The sequence below is a fragment of the Planococcus citri genome, chromosome 3 (genome assembly GCF_950023065.1).
Source record: "Planococcus citri chromosome 3, ihPlaCitr1.1, whole genome shotgun sequence".
Lineage (NCBI taxonomy): Eukaryota > Metazoa > Arthropoda > Insecta > Hemiptera > Pseudococcidae > Planococcus > Planococcus citri.
The window spans coordinates 39,669,373-39,690,188 of record NC_088679.1 but is presented as its reverse complement, the minus strand read 5'-3'; the positions used below and the strand labels follow the sequence as shown (position 1 = coordinate 39,690,188).

At 32.6% G+C, this 20,816-nt stretch overlaps 2 protein-coding genes across 3 annotated transcripts in view; one reads left to right on the top strand and one right to left on the bottom strand.

Moving 5' to 3' along the window:
• LOC135840947 (otoferlin-like) overlaps positions 1 to 20,816 on the bottom strand; it is a 64,443-nt gene that overhangs the window by 2,387 nt on the left and 41,240 nt on the right. Inside the window, exons 6-31 of one of the 2 annotated variants that reach the window (XM_065357704.1) lie at positions 17,891 to 18,086; positions 15,842 to 15,904; positions 14,128 to 14,212; positions 13,162 to 13,318; positions 12,057 to 12,243; positions 11,309 to 11,495; positions 8,027 to 8,241; positions 7,295 to 7,478; positions 6,547 to 6,740; positions 6,009 to 6,206; positions 5,795 to 5,911; positions 5,023 to 5,175; positions 4,172 to 4,372; positions 3,965 to 4,081; positions 3,741 to 3,875; positions 3,502 to 3,663; positions 2,347 to 2,480; positions 2,074 to 2,242; positions 1,790 to 1,973; positions 1,598 to 1,710; positions 1,367 to 1,510; positions 1,104 to 1,292; positions 891 to 1,025; positions 548 to 819; positions 278 to 448; positions 44 to 216 (exon numbers count right to left, since the gene is read on the bottom strand). In XM_065357704.1, coding sequence (XP_065213776.1) covers positions 44 to 216; positions 278 to 448; positions 548 to 819; positions 891 to 1,025; positions 1,104 to 1,292; positions 1,367 to 1,510; positions 1,598 to 1,710; positions 1,790 to 1,973; positions 2,074 to 2,242; positions 2,347 to 2,480; positions 3,502 to 3,663; positions 3,741 to 3,875; positions 3,965 to 4,081; positions 4,172 to 4,372; positions 5,023 to 5,175; positions 5,795 to 5,911; positions 6,009 to 6,206; positions 6,547 to 6,740; positions 7,295 to 7,478; positions 8,027 to 8,241; positions 11,309 to 11,495; positions 12,057 to 12,243; positions 13,162 to 13,318; positions 14,128 to 14,212; positions 15,842 to 15,904; positions 17,891 to 18,086 — 4,235 coding nt within the window. The remainder of the gene's footprint in view (positions 1 to 43; positions 217 to 277; positions 449 to 547; positions 820 to 890; positions 1,026 to 1,103; positions 1,293 to 1,366; positions 1,511 to 1,597; positions 1,711 to 1,789; positions 1,974 to 2,073; positions 2,243 to 2,346; positions 2,481 to 3,501; positions 3,664 to 3,740; positions 3,876 to 3,964; positions 4,082 to 4,171; positions 4,373 to 5,022; positions 5,176 to 5,794; positions 5,912 to 6,008; positions 6,207 to 6,546; positions 6,741 to 7,294; positions 7,479 to 8,026; positions 8,242 to 11,308; positions 11,496 to 12,056; positions 12,244 to 13,161; positions 13,319 to 14,127; positions 14,213 to 15,841; positions 15,905 to 17,890; positions 18,087 to 20,816) is intronic. The other variant, XM_065357705.1, reaches the window with a different exon arrangement.
• The window catches only part of LOC135840953 (uncharacterized), a 63,290-nt gene continuing 46,766 nt past the window's right edge, over positions 4,293 to 20,816 (top strand). The window contains exon 1 of the mRNA XM_065357712.1: positions 4,293 to 4,401. The gene's annotated coding sequence lies outside the window, so the exon portion shown is untranslated. The remainder of the gene's footprint in view (positions 4,402 to 20,816) is intronic.

Below are 20,816 nucleotides of genomic sequence, written 5' to 3'. Positions count from 1 at the left end.
GTAGGTATTATTTTAATTTAATAACTAACCATTCAAATTTTACCTTTCGCACGAATCCATTCGTGGTTATCATCTATGCTTTGAATTTTGAACAGCTTACGACCAACTTTCACTGTACCATTCATATAAGAAGGTGGCTCGAGCTTTGAATCTTTACAAAGCTTGGCTAGTATTTGTGTAGGTTTCATTGGATCTCTCCATCTGTTATAGCCAACTCTGTAGAAGTGTCGAGATATTACTTTACTTTATTTCTATCGTATTATTTACGTATACTAACGTTTCATATTTTTCAGCTATGCCACAAGTTGCACGATGCCTGCTGTAAAATCTGTTCTCTAGATCGATTCTCGTTTCACCTATTAAATCATCCGATCCTACTAAATCCCAATCTAAAACCTGAATAGTCAGCATGGAATCTTGCGGGAATGTTGCTTCGATTTCGAAACACCTGTGGAATAACAGTAGAAGCTAATTTTTTTCGTATTTGATAAAATGAGAAATTTTTACAGCTTATTAGAATTTAAAAATTAATCCAAATATGTCATACTTTCCAAACACTGGATTGAGTTGTTTCGAAATGTAATTGTCTTTATCACTAATTCTTTTTGATCCTAATTGCAAAACGATGTAAGGATCTGCCTTCCCATTTAAATCAGTCGGATGGAGATCATTTGCTTTAACTATGTAAACTCTTACTAATACGTGAATCGGATCATTTGAAGGAACGCCTTGAAAAAACCCATACTGAGGATCAAAACCCATAATTGTATGGTCATCGATGTCTTTCGGTAAAGGCCATTTGTACACTTTTATCGAGCCCTGAAATAAAAAGACGTTATAGTGGTTACATTTGTGAGAGTCTAAAGATGTTTGCAAAAGCAAGACGTTACCTTGAATATACCAACAACTCTACTTTCGTCTTCGGAATCTTCATCAGTCTTTTTACCTCTGTACAGATCGAATGGCAATAACCACTCTTTAAATCTATTGAATTCTGGCTGGGCTTCTAATTCATTCGAGTATATCTGTAATTTTTTCTTGTCAGTCAAAACTTTAAACAAATGTAATCGTTATAAAAAATATTTAATCTTGAAACAACTTACTCTAAATTTTGCTATTCTTTTTTTCTTTTTACGTTGGGCGCTTTTGGGACTCCACTTGGATACGATTTTAGAAGCTGCAGAAGACCCCAGTTTACTTTTGGAACCTTTTATATCACATTCAGCTTCTGGTTTTGGTAGCATATTTGATTGATCTTGTAAAAATTTTATTTTCGCTGCCTCGTGTTCTTCCTGTGTAAAAATTTACAATGTATTTTTTTCACAATTGTGCCTATGTACAAGTGAATGAGTATTCTGTCTCGTACTTGAGCAGCTGCTTCCATAGAAGCAAAATATTTCGTCCACCAGTCGTTATTATCTTCGTCTGTATCTTCATCTAACATATCTTCCATACTTCTTTTACGACTCCTTGTTGATTTTTTAAGAGTTTTATTGTCATTAGTCATTTCCTGAAAAAACATTCGTTAGGTACTTGGTGAATTCATGAAAAAAAAATCTTCCAATGTTAATTTACATTTCAGGGAAAATTAACTTACACAGTCCATTTTAATTATTACTTCGTTAATCGAACACAAAGTTTCAGGGTAAACCTCACCGCAATTAATGACACCTATTTCGTTCTGACCGCTATCGTAAACACAATACCCATCTAGGAATAAATTAACTTTTGTTAATTTTAGCCAAATAGAAATGCGATTCTATAGTAAGTAAAGACATTTTTTTTTTACTCGGCATTTGCTGCGAGGGTTTATTTTTATCGTCTTCTTTTTCTCGTTTTATCGCCGGATCGTAAATGTATTTCTGAACCGAATTTATCATATGAGTGCCTACCAACGTAAAACGTCCAAAACTTCGACAGTCAACAGCACGTATTGTTAAAGGTGGTCTGTAAAGTTCCTCCTCTGGGAGTTCCTGTAATGATTAATCAATAGGTAAATTATTCATAACCACAATTTGTCAAATTGATTATAATAAACGTGGGTAGGTGTATTATATTGTATTGTACTCGTACCAAGTCTATAAATTTGACTGGATTGCTGAAATTTGGATTTTTCTTGGCATTCTGTATAACAGATGAATATAAAATATTTCCAGCACATTCTATGTCTACCCTCGGTCGATCTACAGCCATCAAATGAACACGTTTTAAATCCCTCAGACCCCAGAAGAGAACTTCTATTCTGCAAAATAATAAATAAGTTTATGAGAAAAAATATTACATTTTTTTTCTTTTTTGTAGAAAAATAGGTATCAAGTACCTTTGATTTTTTTTTACAATACCGACCTGTATTTTGCTAATGTTGGTCGTATACCTTTTGGTACGGGTAAAATGGGCCCTATGTGAGGTTGATTGTTTACTGGTAATATATAAATATCTTTGGGTTGTGGAAGTTCTGGCAATTCTAAATCAGAAGTTATCTGGAAATATTGAAGTATATCTTCTGTATCAGTAATTTGAAGCAGAAAATTATTGAACTAGAGAGCTAATAGTTTGTAATTCAAAGCATATTGCCTCATCTGCTACCTCCTCCCTCTAATGACAACTCCACAAATGAAAATTAATATTCAGCTTCTTAACCGCGTTCTTTTTTCTTCTGAGCAAAACTTTAAGATTTTAAAACTTGAAAAATTATTTTAAATCAGAATTCAAAAAATGTAAACTTACCCCCACATTTTTTTGACCCAATTCACACATGTGTCCCTTTTTGGAAAAGATGAGGAGAAAAAATTCAAAATATGATATTTTTTGATTTTTTTTTTAGAAGTAGGTATACCTAATGATAATTGAAATGAAATATCTTGAATAATCTTGATACACAATTGAAATAAGTTTTTCAATTATTGCTCAAAATGTAAAAGTTCTTATCGAATTCATCTTAAAATGTCACGTTTGATTTACAGCGTGTTAGGTAATCTTAAAGATTTACAGCATTTGACGAGTCTATTTTTCAAATGATAAAAATACAATAAAGATCTTTTTTATTTGAAGTACGACGTACTTAAAGAGAAATGAGAATACCTACTTTTCTCAAACAAAGAAACTAGTTGGATGCTTTCAGAAAGATTACGAGAATTTGGAAAAGCACTCCTTACCTACTTCTTGAATTTTCAACTCCTTTCTGTTGTCAGAATTGGTCCCTTAACGCGACATGACATTTAAATAACAAGAAGAAAGTAAGGAACCACTTTGATAATTCAACGTAAGAAACAACATTATGACTGCTTTGAAACTTCAAGAGTTAATTTCATACCTCGTTGACGTCACAAATAAAACATGTTAATAGAATTGCATATGCGTTTCGCCGTAAAAATGATAACATCATTCCAACTGGTACAATCGCATTAAGACGCTTGAAATTACGAACTAGGTTGATAGGTAAATTGAATTTTGAACGTTGGGTCGAAATGTTACACACTACGGTAAATTTTAAAAACTTACCTGTAGAAGTTCAAACGTTGCTAAAAGTTCGCCAGCGTGTTCATTTCCTCGGTGAATATCGTACCATTCTAACGAAGGTGGAAAATTTGGTTTCATGTAAGGTTCGTCTGATAATTTAACATGAGGTCGAGCCGTAGTTCTACCTAAAAATTCGGATTTACCCTGTAAAATAAGCCGTAGATGTATTATTGAATTGAATTATTTACACGTTCGATTCGGCTGGGTGTAGAAAAACATACCACTTTATCTTGGTCGAAAATTTCTATTACAATGGCCGGTGGTTCTTTTTTAATATCTTGCTTCGAACCGTACAATAAAATGTTATCTACGACCAATAACTCGTCCCACGTTGGACTTAAAGTTTCGTCTATCACCTGTAGGTATATATTTTTACGATTAGATTTTTTCTTTTTCATTAGTGAAAAAATATTAAACGTAGGTAATTTCTAAAATGTTTACCTACCTGAGTTACTCTCATGTATTCTCCAATGATCACTCGAGCAAAAGGATCTGATAAACCTGAAGCATCTGATCCTATCAACGATCTCGCTTGGTACATGTAAGCTCGAAATTGAAATGTCTAGTTGATGGTGACAGAAGTGAAATAGGTAATTATGTTTGTAAGTATAGGTAAAAAAAATAGGGTAAATAATTTTATTTTGGAACTTACGTATTTCTCGGTGTAATGTATTTTTAACGGGGGAAGGGCGTATGGTCGTTCTATATTTCTAACTTCGTTTGTCATCTCGTATCCTTTTGGGTAACCATTGAGGAAATATTTTTTATGTTTCAGCAAACCTAACCATAAATAAATATCTAATTTTGTCTGAATCGTCCAGCCACTCGTACCAGTTCCTTTTTTACCCGGAAGCTGCGGTAAAATACATCGTGATTAATCAAGTAAGTATTGAAAATAATACCAATGGTAAACTCTAGCTATTTAATGAAGCGGAATAGATTATTATAGTGGTGGTTTAATTGTAGATAGAACAGTTGCCGAATCGGCGAGTAAAATTTATCGATAGATAATATTCTTCAAAGGTAAAATCTCGAGCTTATATTATTTTAGTCATTGTAATGGGTATTAATTCGGTTGGCGAAACAGATTAACTAAAAGTTTTGCCAATACTGCGCCATTTGATTTTGATTTACGTAGGTGAGTAAGTATTTCATTTGGTGGGAAATGGGAATTAACCAGACGATATACCTACAAATGATTTATAAAAGAGATTTGAATAGTTAGGATGTTTTTTTAAACATGAAAACATATCCTTGTAGCTTAGTTATATTGTTGTAGAATCTTAAAGTTGAAATTCATTTCAAACTTTCGAGAGTGTGCTACGAATAAAATAATAATGACGGGTACTACTCGTAATAATAATAATAATGATGAGGAGGCGTAGTAAGTAATTACAAACAACCAAAAACTAAAACTACATCGTAGCCAAAATTACGCTATATTCGCAAATAACGTTCTGTAGTTTAATTAAAAATGAATGATAAAGTTAGGCAGGTACCTACTTTTAAAAACCTTGTGTGAACTTTTGAACAAAATTTTCCGCATTCCTCTTCAACCATCGAGAATATCAAATCTTTCGCCGCTATTCGTTGATACGCGTATCTCTTGCCATTACTCACCAGCCATAAAAAAACATCAGGAAGTGCGTGTTGTGGCTAAAAATTAAGATGCTTAAATTAGGTACCTACAACTTCATCGAGTTGTTCACGTAAATCCTCGACCTGTACATCGATTTCTTTTGTTTTTTTTTCCTATTCATTCTAGAACGTTTTACCTAATTAGGTACCTATTTATAATTTACCATGAGATCGCGATTCTATGTGTATCGTATTAAATTTCTTGCTAGGTACTTTGTTCTGTTCAGAATACGTAATTTATACCAAAGTTGGAAAATATTTTCAACACAAAGAGCTTCGAAATATTTATCCTAAAAACTCGAACAAAAGTAAAAAACCATTGGGAAATTCTCTTTGAACTCGGTAGAAAAAGTAGTAATAAAACGAGAAGCAGTATTAAACAGTAGGTTTCCAAAATATTGGATCGACTCGTATTACGAATGGAAATGCGTTCGAATGTAAATTCAATATTCTACATCGAGGTATTTTTCATTTTGAAAATATTCTCGAAATTTTCATCATAATGTTGGCTTATTCGAGTATATACTACTCGTATAGTAGTATGTGAAATGAGCTGACGTTTTTCTTTCGTGCAATGGTATTTTTGACGATATTTCTTGCGGTTAATTAGAGTAACATTGCGATGAGATATACTTACGTCTTCGACCATATTTTTGAGTTTTTGTAAATAACCTTGCGCTGTTTTATACCGTTCTTTCAAAGAATGCTTGGTAACGATTGCTTTCAAATTTCGAGCATTTCTTCCCATTAAATCCTGCAATCATTTTTTTTTTATCCATCGAGAATGTTTTATTTGTGTTCTTGGGTTATGAGAAAATTAAGTTTGGAATTTCCCATACGAAATTACTCACTATTTCTTTATGGCACATTTTCATTCGTTCTCGGTCGAGTCTTGTTTTACCCACTCCGGGCCCTGATCCGGCTCCTTTTGAAATAGAAAGGTATTTATTGCATCCAATTGTAAGATCCTCTAAAACCAGTCTTAATTTACGGTCGGCGTCTGTTTGATCTGTTTCTATCATATGGTAAACCTCAGACAAGCCTTCGTCCTGTGTTGAAATATTATCTTAGTGTAATTGAACGGATTACTTTCATCTACACAGAGTGTGTCAGTCACGTTTCACCGCCTTTGATGTTGGACTACTGCAACCCAATTACTACCAAGTTGCTCCAATGAGTTGGTTCTCATTTCCCTACTTTGGAATGTTCTATTCCAACCTAACCATAAGTACCTACCTACCTCTTTTTGTTCTTCTTTAAGCAAAAGTAGTTAAAAATGTATATGTTTATGTTCTTTCCGTGATATGAATGAAAATTTATTGGAAAGTGGCGTCGTGAGACTTTCACACCCTGAACAAGTGGATAAGTATAGAAAATCAGCGAACTTACTAAATTCTCCATCAATTTCATTATAATATTAGAGTTGTACATCCTTCGTCGATAATCTGGCCAACATGACCTCACATACATACATGGCTTATCGTCCCAATACGGCAAAAAGTAATACACTCTATCGTGTGTCATTGGTTTCATTGATGGTGTTGTACTTTGCCAAGCTTCGCTTTCAGTAGACACAACAGTATCTGAAAAACCCCATTATTTATGTCACTTTCAATTCCAGATCTGCCCACTTGAATTTTAAGAGGATGACGTTCCTGGAGAATGAACTGTAAGGATATTATCGACGGGGGGGAGGGGGGTCAAATCAAAATTAAGAAATGTCAGTTTCAATTCTATTGACTTACTATAACGTTCAAAAAATAAGTCATAATTTTTAAAATCTTTGAGTAGATCAGAACAGATCCTTGAAAATCTTATTTTCGAAATTTGAAAACCTACAGCTAATTTTTTGGTGCTTGTGAGATTTTTTAAAATCTTCAAAAATCAGTTCAACAGGTCAAAATTTTCAAAATAGTTATTACCAAAATGAGAAAATCAAAATTTGTCTGTGACTTTGAACCTCCTCTACGAATAGACATATGTACATTTCAGACGTTCCAAAAGCCTCGCAGAATTTTCTTTTTCCTTCAGCAAATTTCAAATTGAGAAAGACGACAATGAAAATACATAACTTTCGCGAACTCACTGTTAAATAAGCTACGTAAGTAGGTACTAAAATAAAAATCATAATTCTTACGCAAGGGTTCTGATTGCTCGGGAGCTTCGTTATTCTGAGAATCATTGTGTCCATCCATTATATTACCAGCGTTGCCAACGCTTATTTCGAAAAATAAAGGTTTCTCTCCCAATTTCCTCTCGATCATCGTCGCATCCAAAATGGAACAAAATAAAAAAAATTCTTCCGATTTGCCATAAGCTGACTGAAACACGAATAACGAAATAATATTTAAATTAGCTCGGCTGTGCTGCTGTTGCTCTTGCATAAATTTTTAATGTTACATCATCTAAGGTTGACTTTCATATTTTATGAAGCTTGTACCGAAGCCACGTTGATGGGTGTATAATAAGCGTGTGAATTAAAGGCTTCAAGAAGTCAGTTTATACCTAAATAGGTTTTTACCGCCTTCAAACACCAAAGGCGAATATTTTTTTCAGAAATATTGGATGCTAGCTATGCGCTTATAAAGGATAAAAAATTATTTGCTCGCTATCAAGTTCAAAAAAAAAGTACCCACGTTTAAATTTTAAACGCTTATTTGTATCGGAATTTATGACATACGAATAAAAATTCTTTCGCTCGAATAATTTTTCAAATTGTTTTTCAACTATTTGGAAAATAGTAGTTAGTAGGTGGTAGATAAAAGAGGTCTGCATGTTGAATGCGGGCGAGATTCCTTTGTAGGTATTGAACAAAACAAGCAAATTTCCTATTTCAAGTACATGCATAAAACGTGCTTGTAAACATTACCTCGGTTATTGGATATGTGGGTTCAATTTCTACTTCTGAAGAGACGATATCGAAACTCTCTGTTATTTCGGTTCTAACCGCTATGAGCAGGCGACCCCTATACGAGACACCTTCGCCGAGACCAGCGTTTAGAGACGAATGCTCATCAATCAGACAGTAATCCCTGGTTGACCCGTACAAATGAATAAAAGCTGGACCGAACGTCGGTAGGAATCCTGTAAAAGGTTAATAAACATCAATCAATGTATCCAAAAGCTATGAGGGATAATTTAATATTAGCATTATAACCGAAACTGTTCCTATGTTACAATAAAGGTGTACGGTATTTATTGTGGCTCGACAAATTGGTTACCATAGCTGAAATATTCTTTTCAACAACTTATTTGATAAATTTACACGATGAATCATTTTTACGGAATATGATACTTTTGTTTAAAATAGACCCCCCTATAAAATATCCTTCTGCATATTTAATGATAAGAAAAATGCTCCTTTTCCGAAGAAAAATATAAGCATATATTTATTTACCATCGGTAATAATTAATAAAGATCTGGTTGATGAATTTCGCAACATTAAGGTGTGTTATCGATGCTCGACGAAATGAGGCATTTGCACGAGTTTCATCAACGCACCCAATTAATTTTTCATTCCCTATTATACCTACTACGTGATTGCCTGAGTGAGAACTACTGGGAAAAAATTCAATTTCGTTTTCGTAGGATAAAACTTGATTAATTAAGCTGCTGGATGAAACATTCACGTGTTAATAAAGTGATATAATGAAAATGGTAGAAGTAAAAACAAAAAAAACTACAGATAGGTACCTATCTGTACCGAAATGATGACAAATCATTTAATTAGATTTTACGTATTAACGATGGAACGAAGGATAAAACACGATCGGAAACAAACTTAAGCCAGGTAGGTATTATTCACGTACATACCTATAACCTACTATGACGTAGATGAACCAAAGTTTGGAATCGACGTGATATTCAAAACTGACTAATTGTCTAAGTAAGAAAATGGACTTGTTGATTAAGTATAAGTTGTTTGAATGAAACCTATGAAATTATGAATATCAGCGACCGAAAGGATGAAACAAGTATTAAAAGTGTCACCGCAGAATTTAGCGTTTCGGGGATTTACATAAATGATGTTCTTCAGTTTAAATGATAAACACGTTTCGTCGAATAACATTAGCGGTGATTTTGAATTTGAACACAATCGCGTATGCTTTAAAAAGGAAAATCCTTGGGATAAATTTTGGTGGATAAATCTTTGCTTTTCTTTTCGTGTACTCATTATGGCTGTGATTTGGGAAGAATTTTATTAAATGAAGCGAAAACTTATGAGAATTATCAAAGGTATACTTATGGTTGGGTTCATTGACGAATATGAGTATATGAGTCAATATCGAAGAGTTGAGGTGGTGTATTGATGAAGAAAATTTTAACCGTGTTTAAAAACAAAACTTAACGTTTTAAAATGAGAAGAAGAAGACATTAAATTGAGAAATATACATTTCTTGCAGCAAAAACTCAGGAAATAAGTATCCCATGAACCAGATTTTTTTAAGTACAAGTACATATCTATATTAACGCGGATCGCATTCAGCAGAGATCTTCATTTTGAGTTGAAAGTTTACCTACTAAAAACTTTAACCCCCAAGATGCCCCTGGAGGGGAGATATGAGCCCTCAAAAGAAGAGGCATTTTCGAAAAAATCGTCGTTTTTTTTTGCTCTAGTCCCTACCCGACCTGTTTTGGGAGAATGGTCCTGTCTCAAATGAAAATACATGTATTTGAGATTCTGTAAATCCAAGACCACTTTTTCAAGATTCTACTGAGGGGTTGAAAATTTTTTCTTTGCAAATATTTTGTATTAATCATGCCGAAATAATGAAAGATATCATTTCTGAAACCAGGGAAATATTTTGGAACGCAGTGGTGCCAATTTTTTAATCATCATTGCAAACATTGAAAAATCGACAAAAATTTCATAAATTTTTGTAAGTATATTTTTCTTGATTTTTTGAAATTGGCAATTATGACCAACATTTTTATAATTTTTCCTTACGAGAGTCCATCAAACTCGTCGACCTAAATCTATCTGGAATTTTTTCGATGGAAAAAAGGCCCCTTTTAAAACACCAATTCTAGAGAAGACCGTAACGCATTGATAAATAAAACTTGAAAATTAGTCATTGTGGCAAAGCAGACTGTTGTCGAATTTGTTAACAGCGATCACTTTTTGCTGGAGGCTTCAAATAAGCTCAAAAGTGAACAAAGTTGTTTTAAGGGGCCAACTTCTGAGTAGTTTAATTTTTTGAAATTTAAGTAGGAAAAAATACATGTACATAAAACAAAAAAATTGAGATGTTAGTCAAAATTTTCTATCAAGTATTTAATCATTTTTGCTAAAATTGAAAAAAAAGTAGTAAATCGGTTCAAAAATTTTCAACTAGTTTTCAATCATTTAAAAAATTGACTGTTAATACATACTTAAGTACTCACATTTAAACCAAAACAGGTTGGGTAGGCGCTGCAGCGTAAAAAACCACAATTTTTTCGAAAATTCTCTCTCTTTGAAGACCAATACCTCCCTTCTAGTGGCACCCCCGAAGCTGAAATTTGTCTGAACTCATAATGAAGATCTTCACTAAATTCAGTCGAAATCCTTCGGCATCTCTTTCTTCGCGATCGACTTCTAGCTAAACCTACCTTTAAAGCAATCGAAAAATGAAATCATCGTAACTTAACTTTCTACGATATTTTTATTTTTACTTCCCACGAGTGTTGACTTTCATATCATTAGGAAAAATAAAAATTTCATCGAACCAGGGAAGATACCACACTGTAGATACCTACACATGTACATATTTTAACCCAATCACAGCAAGCAACGTACGCATATGTTTGAAAATTCACCTGGGTACGCTATATGAAGGTGATATGCAGGCGTATATAGGTATTTACAATCGGATTTATAGGTTCTCTGGTAAACACATTGACAATATTTTCGTTACAATTACTTTTGCGCATCGATTACGTCAATGTGGTTGAATAATTTTACCATAAAAAGGTGTAACCGTAGCTCGTTAACAAGCCGCTATGTGCGAATAGACTAATTTATGGTATTTCAAAACATTAGCCATCTCACGTCTATGGTTTACCTTATAATATCGCGAACATTTATTCGCGCTTGATTTAATCCGTACCTAATTATAAATATTATATTTATGAAATTTATATCTTCTTCGTGAAAATGTTTATACTCGCCTTTTTCTCCGTCGTTTGATATTTCTTTGAGATCAACGAAATGTGTTCCGATAACGTTACTGTTCACTGGATCATTATCTCTGAGCTGTATTTTGATCCTCTGACACAAGGGAGGAAACATTTCGTAGAAAACTATCTGCTCGTTCCATACCGGAGCGTAGCAATGTTTCTTTACGCTTGTTTTACCCTATCGAAGAAGCAAAAACACTAATAATTCGCCTTCCGCTGTAAATCGCCATTATCAACGTTGTTGAAAAAAATTTTGATAAAAGTTTTTTCTCCTAAGGTGGTAGGTACGTTTAATGGGTATTTTTACGAGTAACTTTATAATGTTGATCTTGGATTTTTTTCCTCCCTGCGTTATTCATTATCTTTTCTTTTTTTCTCTCTTTTCTCTTCTTCGGTATTTTAATTTATTATAAGGGTGGAAAAATTTACAAGTTTTGGAAAAGTATGAACTTAATTTTGTTTTTCAAGGTAGGAGAAAGTCGCTGAATCCAGACGTCTGCAAAAAATCATATTAGGTACATAATTATTTTTTACCTACAAACGTACATTATCCATTTAAAAAAAATTCAAGGATATTTTTTCCTTTCGCAATAGGTACCTACTAAATGAAAAATTTTACCTTGAAAAAAATTAGAATACAATTTTACACAATGTTTTTCAATATTAGTCAGAAGGTCGGCGAGTCGAATATATACGAGAAATATTAAAAAAGGAAAAAAAACAGAAATAATGGACTTACCGTTAATCCGGCAAATGAGACTTGAACGTAAGGATTTACCAAGTCTTTTAATTCTCCAGTGAAAGCTTTTTTTACGTTGGCAACAATCGAGCTGTTCATTTTTGGGAGACCATCAGCTCTGTAAATTTTCACAATAAAACGAGCTCTTTGCCTTTCTACCGGTACACCATCGGGTAATAATAAATTCCTAAAACAATAATAAATCTTTCTTTTCATTTCGTATATTACAGGAAGTTATTTCAAAGATGGAAATACTGGACAAGCAGATTACGTGAAGGATTCGCGAATAGGTACATACTTTATTCTTCAAAAGAAAAAAAATGTATCGTTCGAATGAACGGTTCACAATTGAAATATTTATCGCTAGTAGGTACTAGGTAGATGCCTACCCAAGAGAAAAGATGAAATCAATACGAAATGAAAATGTGGAATTTAGATTCATTAAATGATAACTTTGTTGAAGAAAAAATTCTTATTTTCATTTCAACATTTCAACAAGATTAAATTTAATGAAGGGAGATTTTGTTTATTAAATTTGGAGAAAATATATTTTGAGACGCCTGTTAATTAAAATTTAAAGGGGTCTTTAGATTTATAAAAAAAAAATTTCTAATGCAATCTTGGGTGTTAAGATGAAATTATTCGTAAATTAATAAACAACTTTTTGAATTTTGAAAATTGATTTTTATGAGACAATTTTTTTGAAAAACAAAGGTTCATGAATTGAAAAACTTGGAAGACAGTATAATATTAACAAAAAAAAGTAAATACTGAAAACTCTGATAATGATACCTGCTGGGTTTAAGAAATATTTTTACAATAAAATAAAGAAAAAGAACACAATTAGTGCTAATTGAATATGGAAAAAAGTGTCACCATTTTGAAAGAAAACATTTCAAAACTATTTTCGCGTATACGAAAAAAAAATTCATAAGGTTGAACGTATCACAAAAACTACATAAAGGAAAACTACCTATCTATATACATATAATCAACGTTGGGATTCATTATTTATGTAGGTACCATGTTCCCTCACCAAGTGTAAATTTTAGTTGCTATCTTGAGATCGGAATTCGTATCAGATTATGTGTCTTTTGATACTTACCCTTCGATGTCGTCTTCGTCTTTTTCCATCTTGGCTGGTATTTTTATGGTATCCCCTTTGCCAATTACACAAATATCGCATTTTAAATAACCTTTGGGCCCACCGGCTATGTCGTCAGGATCCGTTAATAACGCCCATTTGTGGTAAAATTGATGCTCTGAACAGATTATTGAGTTTTGTTGAGCACGAGTGTATTGCATTTATAGTTTAGGTTTAGTAAATAAGTCAATAAACGTGGTTATCAGTCAGGTAAAAAAAATACATCAACGTTCGAAAAGTCTAGATTAAATTGTGAATTATTGAATAAAACAAGTCTTTTCTCTAGTTTCGGATTTTTGTTGAAAATTTCGAAATTTGAATCTCAGGTATGCAGATGAGGATTCGAGTTGGAGATCCAAAATTTTTCCAATAGTCTAATGAGTAATGACATCTCTTCACAATTCTTTTTTCAAATTACAACGCTTTCTGGAGTGATTCGAAATTGCTGGAGGAACTTCAATATTATGATAGAGGTTTCAGATCGCCTTAAAAATGATGGCAATCAAACCAGGTAAGGAGGGGGGGGGAGGATTCGACTTGTAAAAATTTGCTTTCACTGTTTAAAAAATACTGTTATCAAATTTTTGTTGAAGTAAGTAGGTATCTCAACTTTTTACAGAGTGGAGATATGAGAATTTGAGAGGTTCAAGTGTAGGTAACTTATCCATTTTTTCCCCCTCAACTTATGGTACTCGTAATTACCATTCGATTCTCTCCCTGACTGATAAATTTCTATTTATCGGAATAATTCGCTCAATGGAATTGAAATGGCTGGAATGAAGCATTGTATCTTCTTAGATCGATGAATTTTCAACAAAATTTTGAATTTTGCATTTTTTTTATTGCATTGATCAATAGAGAATAATTCATTTTGTCCCAACTCGATTCCATTAAGCGGAACCTAATGTATATTTTTTTTAGACTCACCTGGCGCGTCATATACAGTCCTTAGGTCTATTTTAAACGACCCTACTACGGTTCCGGATCGTAATATTTTTCTAGAATGTAAAACCTGTTCAATAATGAAGAATATTCATCATTATCTCGTATTTTACTTAACGTAATGTGTTTTTCAAATTTAAAAAAAAAAAAAGAAAAAAAGAAAAGTTCCACGTAGTTACATGTAAAGTTCATATTCATAAGCTATGTGCAATACCTAATGTTTTCATCCGTAGAAGGATAAAAATCAGTACCATAGGTATGTAGGACAAGTATGGATATGTGTTGATTTATTAGTATTTACATCGCGTATGGAAAAACTGTCTCAAGTTAAAGTTGAATAATAAAGATTAATGACATAACTAAATGGAGGCAAAAATGTCAATTTGTAATATGTATCAGCTGAAAATTCTGAATACCTAACTACCTACATAGTTAGTTATCTCGAGGATATTACACACATTTACAAACTTATAAATTTCGTCGAAAACATCACTTTTAATTTTTTTTTCGGGTTTAAAATACACTGTGACTTACATGGGCCTCATTATTTTTTGAATTCTCTCTCTATTTTACATTTTTCATTATGCAAGAATGTTAGTAACTAATTCTAAGCATTGAAGCTCTGGGTAGGTCTAGGTACATTCGAAAATGCATTACTATCGCGACTCACACTTTCAACTTGTCTACCCCCATTTAGATAGGAAAAAAAAACGAAACAACATGAAAATCAAATTGAGACTTTCACGTTTTCTTATTTCCTGTATAAAGGGATCTTTCCATTTTATTCTTTACGCATTGCGCATATGAAAAAGCAACACGAAGCGGTTCATTGCGTATTTATAAAAATAAAGGCAATGTCGCAGTTCAAAAAATAATAATTCATCACAAAACGAAAAAACCGTGTATTTTTTAAAATGTCGAGATACGCAGCGAATTAAATATTTCATCATGTACAGAATTTTTCAACGTTACACGTATATCTTTATGCGTTTAGCATGTACCAGCACACGATGCCATGCCGGTGAAAAATACCTCGTACCTAATCTATAAAAATCAATTCAGTTTTTTTTCTGCATTCTAAACTTTGCTCGAAAGCAGCAGGGTTGGAAAAAATTAAAAATTATTTTTGAAATGCAACAAAAATAATGCACGTTAAGATTATAATTTTCAATTAATTCTGTCCGCGTGACTTTTATTTATTACTTTAACTTATGTAGGTATTTGCATTTAAAAAAATATACAACGTGAAATATTATACTCAAAACTATGAGGTTGGTACCTGCATGAAAAGTCATAAAAAAATATGTTTATAACGTGGGACAATCTAAACGAATAAAGTTTATTACTGAAAGATTTATGTGACGACATAACCTACTCGTTTGTAAAAAATAAAAGAAAAAACGTAACTTGCAAGAGTATACATATAAAAGCCCTTTTCGTGGATGTGTAAATTTTTTCAAGTATTTTTCAAAATTGTTTCTGTCATTTTAAGCCTTTTTCCCCTCTAAAATTTACCTATGATGTACGGATGAAAACTTATAGGTATAGGGTGTGCAGAAATGCTCCGTATCTTTAGTTATCACGCAAAATAATGTCGAATTAGAAAAAAAATGACGACATTTCTGAACATCCTGTACGATTGAGTGAAAAATTGATAGTGAAGCATTATCTTATTGCGATATGGAAATTTTGGACGTACCGTTAACGTTATTATTTTATCAAACAACATAACTGCTGGCATATGAAAATCAAACACGAAGTACTGCAAAAATGAAGCAAATACGAAATGTTTACAAGTAGTATTAATAGGCTAATAAAGAATTATGCTATATAAATATACGTACGTACATCTAAATAAACGATATAATATTATGCATGCATATGCATTAGTCACCTACCTGTCTGCCTATTTCCATAACATGGGCTTTCGAGTAACCTTTGTTCCGTGCATGACGGAATTTTAATTTTGAAAGGGTTTACTTAACACATTGCATGTAAATAATGCTCGGATTTATAGAATGGTTGTCAGTATTAGGTAGTATAACACGAAAATTTCCAGAATAAAAATTTATGAAGGCTACAAAAACATTAACAAGAGAAAATCTACCCAACAGAAAATTTAGATGAATGGAATTTTTAGACGAAGGAAAAAGAAAATTCAGTCAATATACCTAAGCCAAATTAGGTATGTGACTGAAATTATTATAAAAATCGTACAAAATTTGCAGCAAAAAATTTAACAGAAATAATCGAAAATGGAGGTAGTAAAATACAAAGAAAAAGAAAATATGGCTGCAAACCAAGCACACTGAAGAATAAAAAAACTGAATAAAAACATAAAATTAATTTTTCCCACCTATTTCTCTCATGCCAAGACTACAAGAACAACTACCATCAAATTGAATGTTTTACTCCATGCTTCAAGCTCCTTTTGGAGCTGCTGAAATTGCAAAATGAACAATGTTTTTTTAATTTGCTCATAATATTCGCCTTTCCTTCCGTCGTGTTACGAAAATATGAAACAGCCCGAGATGTTAGGCTCTTATTTTAACAAACAGTGGTATTTTTAGAACTACATAGCATTCTGAAATCCATATAACCCTAATTTCAGCTTCTAAAGAAAAATGTCCAAAATTTTATTTTTTTTAAATTATAATTTATTGAAAAAAATTGACGTTTAAAAAAATTAAATCAAAAAAATGAAATGAAAAATGCCAAATCAGACAAAACTCGCCCAATAGGTTAGTGTAAAACCATCTCATTTTTAAAAAATTTCCAATCACTCACCCTCTCAATTTGAAAAAAATTGCACAGCACCTCTAGGTACCAACTTTTTGAATATTTTGTGTAAAAGTCTCAACATTTTTGGACCTCCTCGCTTCCTCCAGCAATGTGATATTGTGAATTTTGTTCATAATACGACCAGATTACTCCGAAGTCCGATTAGGGTGGGTTTTTAATTTTCAATTTTTGAGGATTAAAATTCAAATTATCGTGAAAAATCTGCCTAAAAGATACTCGACTCAAATCAGCTGAAACGTCGCGTTTGTTTCTTAAATTAAGTGCCTCGAAGAAGATAGAAATCAAATTTTTATTCGAGTCTTTGAAAACAATTTTGAAATTGGCGAGAAAAATATAAATCTTATGCTGGAGGCTACAAACAAGTTCACCGGCAAAATTTGATTCCGGAAGATTGATATGAGACCAGGAAAACATTTTCGTCATTTTTTTTCATTTCTGCAAGAAGACCAGCTCAGACGCACTTTGGCTGCTGAAAATTTGGTTTTGATAATTCTCGATCATACCCTTTCTACGATGTATTCATCGAAGTTTTGTTTAAATCCGATAAAACACGGTCGAGACGAGAGCTCCTCTTGAGAGAGAAAATTAGCTCAAATCATTCTAAAAACTTTCACTCAGACTTACGAATATCTACTCTACTTCTCAGTTAATCTTATTAACAGCAAAACTCATACAATCTGTTTAATCGTCCCTGCTTACAATTCCTTCTTTAATAATCGTATCATTTGCATCTCATACAGGCACGTGCAAAAGTTTCGAGAAAATTAACCGAGTTAAACCGTACATAAAATCAAACAAATGGGACCTACTGTACGGACAATCATTGTCAGTATTGTTTGAAACACACTATGGATTATTATCAGCTATGAAATAATTCCTACAGAAGGGTAAAACAACGAGTGGATTGTTTAGTATAAATAAACAAGCTGAAGCTTGATTTTCTTACTTCATTATAGTACGGACAATTTGTACTCTCTTTAACGCTGGTATATTTTTTGATATCTCCGACTTGCACGCAGACGACTGGATCCATATTTAAACCAGCCAACTGTCTTCCTTCTATAATGGTAATGCAGACTTGAAAGTCTTGAGATTTTAAAGCGTTTTGTACTCCAAAAACTGAGCTCTTCGCTTTCATGGCTCTGGTGAAATTTTATTCATTCAATACGAATAATAAATGAAATTATTGCGAGTAAGTAGAAGTACGTGTTGAAAAAAAAGAGAGAAGAATTTGTAATGTAACGAATCCGTAAACGCAGTAGCGTTAATATTTTTCGAGTGGTTTTATAAACTGTTGAATTTTGTTATGTTTAAAGAAAAGCATCGCGACGTAATGAAGCGAAGTATTGATTAAGTAAACTGAAAATATTTCATATAACATCGGAATAATCTAATGAATACTGAACGAGTTGAAGGGGCTGACGTCTATTCTATGGAACATGTTCGACGAGATAAGCACGTTAGTGTAGTAATAAAAATAAAGCTTCTGTCGTAGCCTAATGAACGAGTGTTTGTTTTTTATTAAAATTTTAATACCGATAGATTTTGAATTCTTGAAAATAACCGCGGTAAAAAGTTAAGGATATAAATTTACATTTTGCCTTCAAATTGTAACGTTTTCGAAATTATTCCAGACCGCGTTTAATTAAAGTTTAAGCGGTTAACGTGATAAATTTACTTGCAAAGTTACACACCGATCGGTTAATGTTGCTAATAATTTAAATATATGCAACAAAACTTTCGTTACTTTGTTTCCTACTTGTATTTTTTCTCGGTTTTTAGTACAAAAGAGATTACACGAGTTGTTTTTTTAACCTCTTTGTGAAATTAAATTTATTGTGTTTGTGGAAAGTACGTAAGTATCTGCTGGAAAAAGGGATTAAGAATTATTCTTGTCCAATAATTCGTTGTTTTTCTATTAAATATGGGGACCCTCTAGCTTATTATTCATTCAGATATGATTTTCGAATTGTAGGCAAATTTTAAAAATCTCCAGAACCCACCAACCCACCTACCAATCAAAGTCAAGTTATAATTTTCTCATCAAAATTTTATAGATTTATTCAAAATAAATTCAGTTATGGATATCGACATTCCTATTTTTTTCTTTCTCAAAACGTCGATAAACTGTTCTCATTGGTCTTTTTCAAAGAAGCCTACTTACTATCGATATTTTTTCGATTAGTTGTAAAGGGAAAAATTTTTCAAAATGAAGCCATTCGTATATCTATAAAAATGTCGAAAAAATATTCACTTGATTTTATAGTCGTAAAATGCTTTATTTCCTTTATATGACGGTGGTTTTTATTCGCAATAAAACAAAATAAAGGGAGTATGAGCTGGATCAAGTTTGTACATTATTACCAACTGACGAGCTAATACTTCCATACCATATGCTGGGTACCTTTTCGCATAAGTTTATACGTAGGTTAGGTTCAATCTATATTTCCAGCGATGTCACGTCTCGTATCGGCGAAATGAGAAAAAATTTTATTTTTCACTTTTCCGAAAAGTAAATTTATTTTTTATGTATTTATGTTTCGACCCCCTTCCTTTCCGCAAACCGAATTACATTTGGGTATTTGGATATTCAAGTTTTTGGCGGCGTCCGCAAAAAAAATAGAATTTTAGATGTAAAAAAATTTTTGGGTTAAAAAGTAAATTGGATGGAGTTTGTACAGTTGTACATACAGTGTACCCTAAAAATCCTTCGCGATTAAATAACTTTTGTTTTGTGTGAAAAAATAACACGCTGCGAATTCGCATTCTATATGCCCATCGTTTTCAAATTCAAATACATATCTATGTATGAACCCCCCCCCCCCCCGCTCTCTGGCTACAACATCCGAAGTATGTAATTCCTTTCAGGGAGAATAGTTCGTTATTTTTCTTCTCCTTCAGTGTAGCCAAATGGTACTACCAAGTTCATGGCTACCCGCCTTTCTTCCCTCCTCGCTGCTCTAAAAAATAATATCTACTTAATAAATCTTCGAAAATCGATATATTTATATGTACCTACTTAAAACAATGATTTGGCATTTTTCTTATGGTATATGCTTTTACGAGAAACGGAATTCAAGAATTTTGATCACAACAATTGGTAAATAATTGAAATTTCATTTACAGGAAACATTTCTCGAGAATTTCAACTGCTAAAATCTGATTCATTTTCACTTCTGATTATTTTTTTGTGAACGCATACTTGAAAAAAAATCTCGATGTTCAAATTACGTGTTTTCCCGAACACCATAGAATGTGAATGGCACGACAAGCTTTGGAAAGAGAATGTTCAAAAACCCCCACAACTAGATTTCAGTTTCCTAAATTTTTTGACTGCCCATTCGATTTTTGATAAATTTTTGAGAGTTCAAAATTGACCATTTTCGGCAATTTATGATTTAAAAAAAGTAACTACATATATTCACATATTTCATTTTGTAAAAATGACGGAAATTTGTAGTGAAACTATTATCAGTTCCCTCGTACCGAATGTCACCAATTTGAATCATTCTGGAGCCGTTGACGAGATTTTCAATTAAATTGCTGCGGAAGGCATGGAGATCAACTTTGTCTGCAAAAACTCGAGTTGTGGTTTATTCTCGACTTATTTTAACGAGTTTATCTGCGTTATGGCTCGATTCCTAGGTGGATACCTCCAATGTGTTTTTTGACATTTAAGTGTAAAAAAAAAAAAATGAAAAAAATGAAAAATTTTTTATTTATAGGGACAATTTTAAAACTTGCACGAATGGCTTTATCTCATCCAAAAATAACCCTCCAAATCTAAATTTCACTATTTCTTGTTATTCTAAAGCCTCCAGCGCGGTTTTAGATTTCTTCAATCCATATTTGACTCAATTTATAGGTGGACA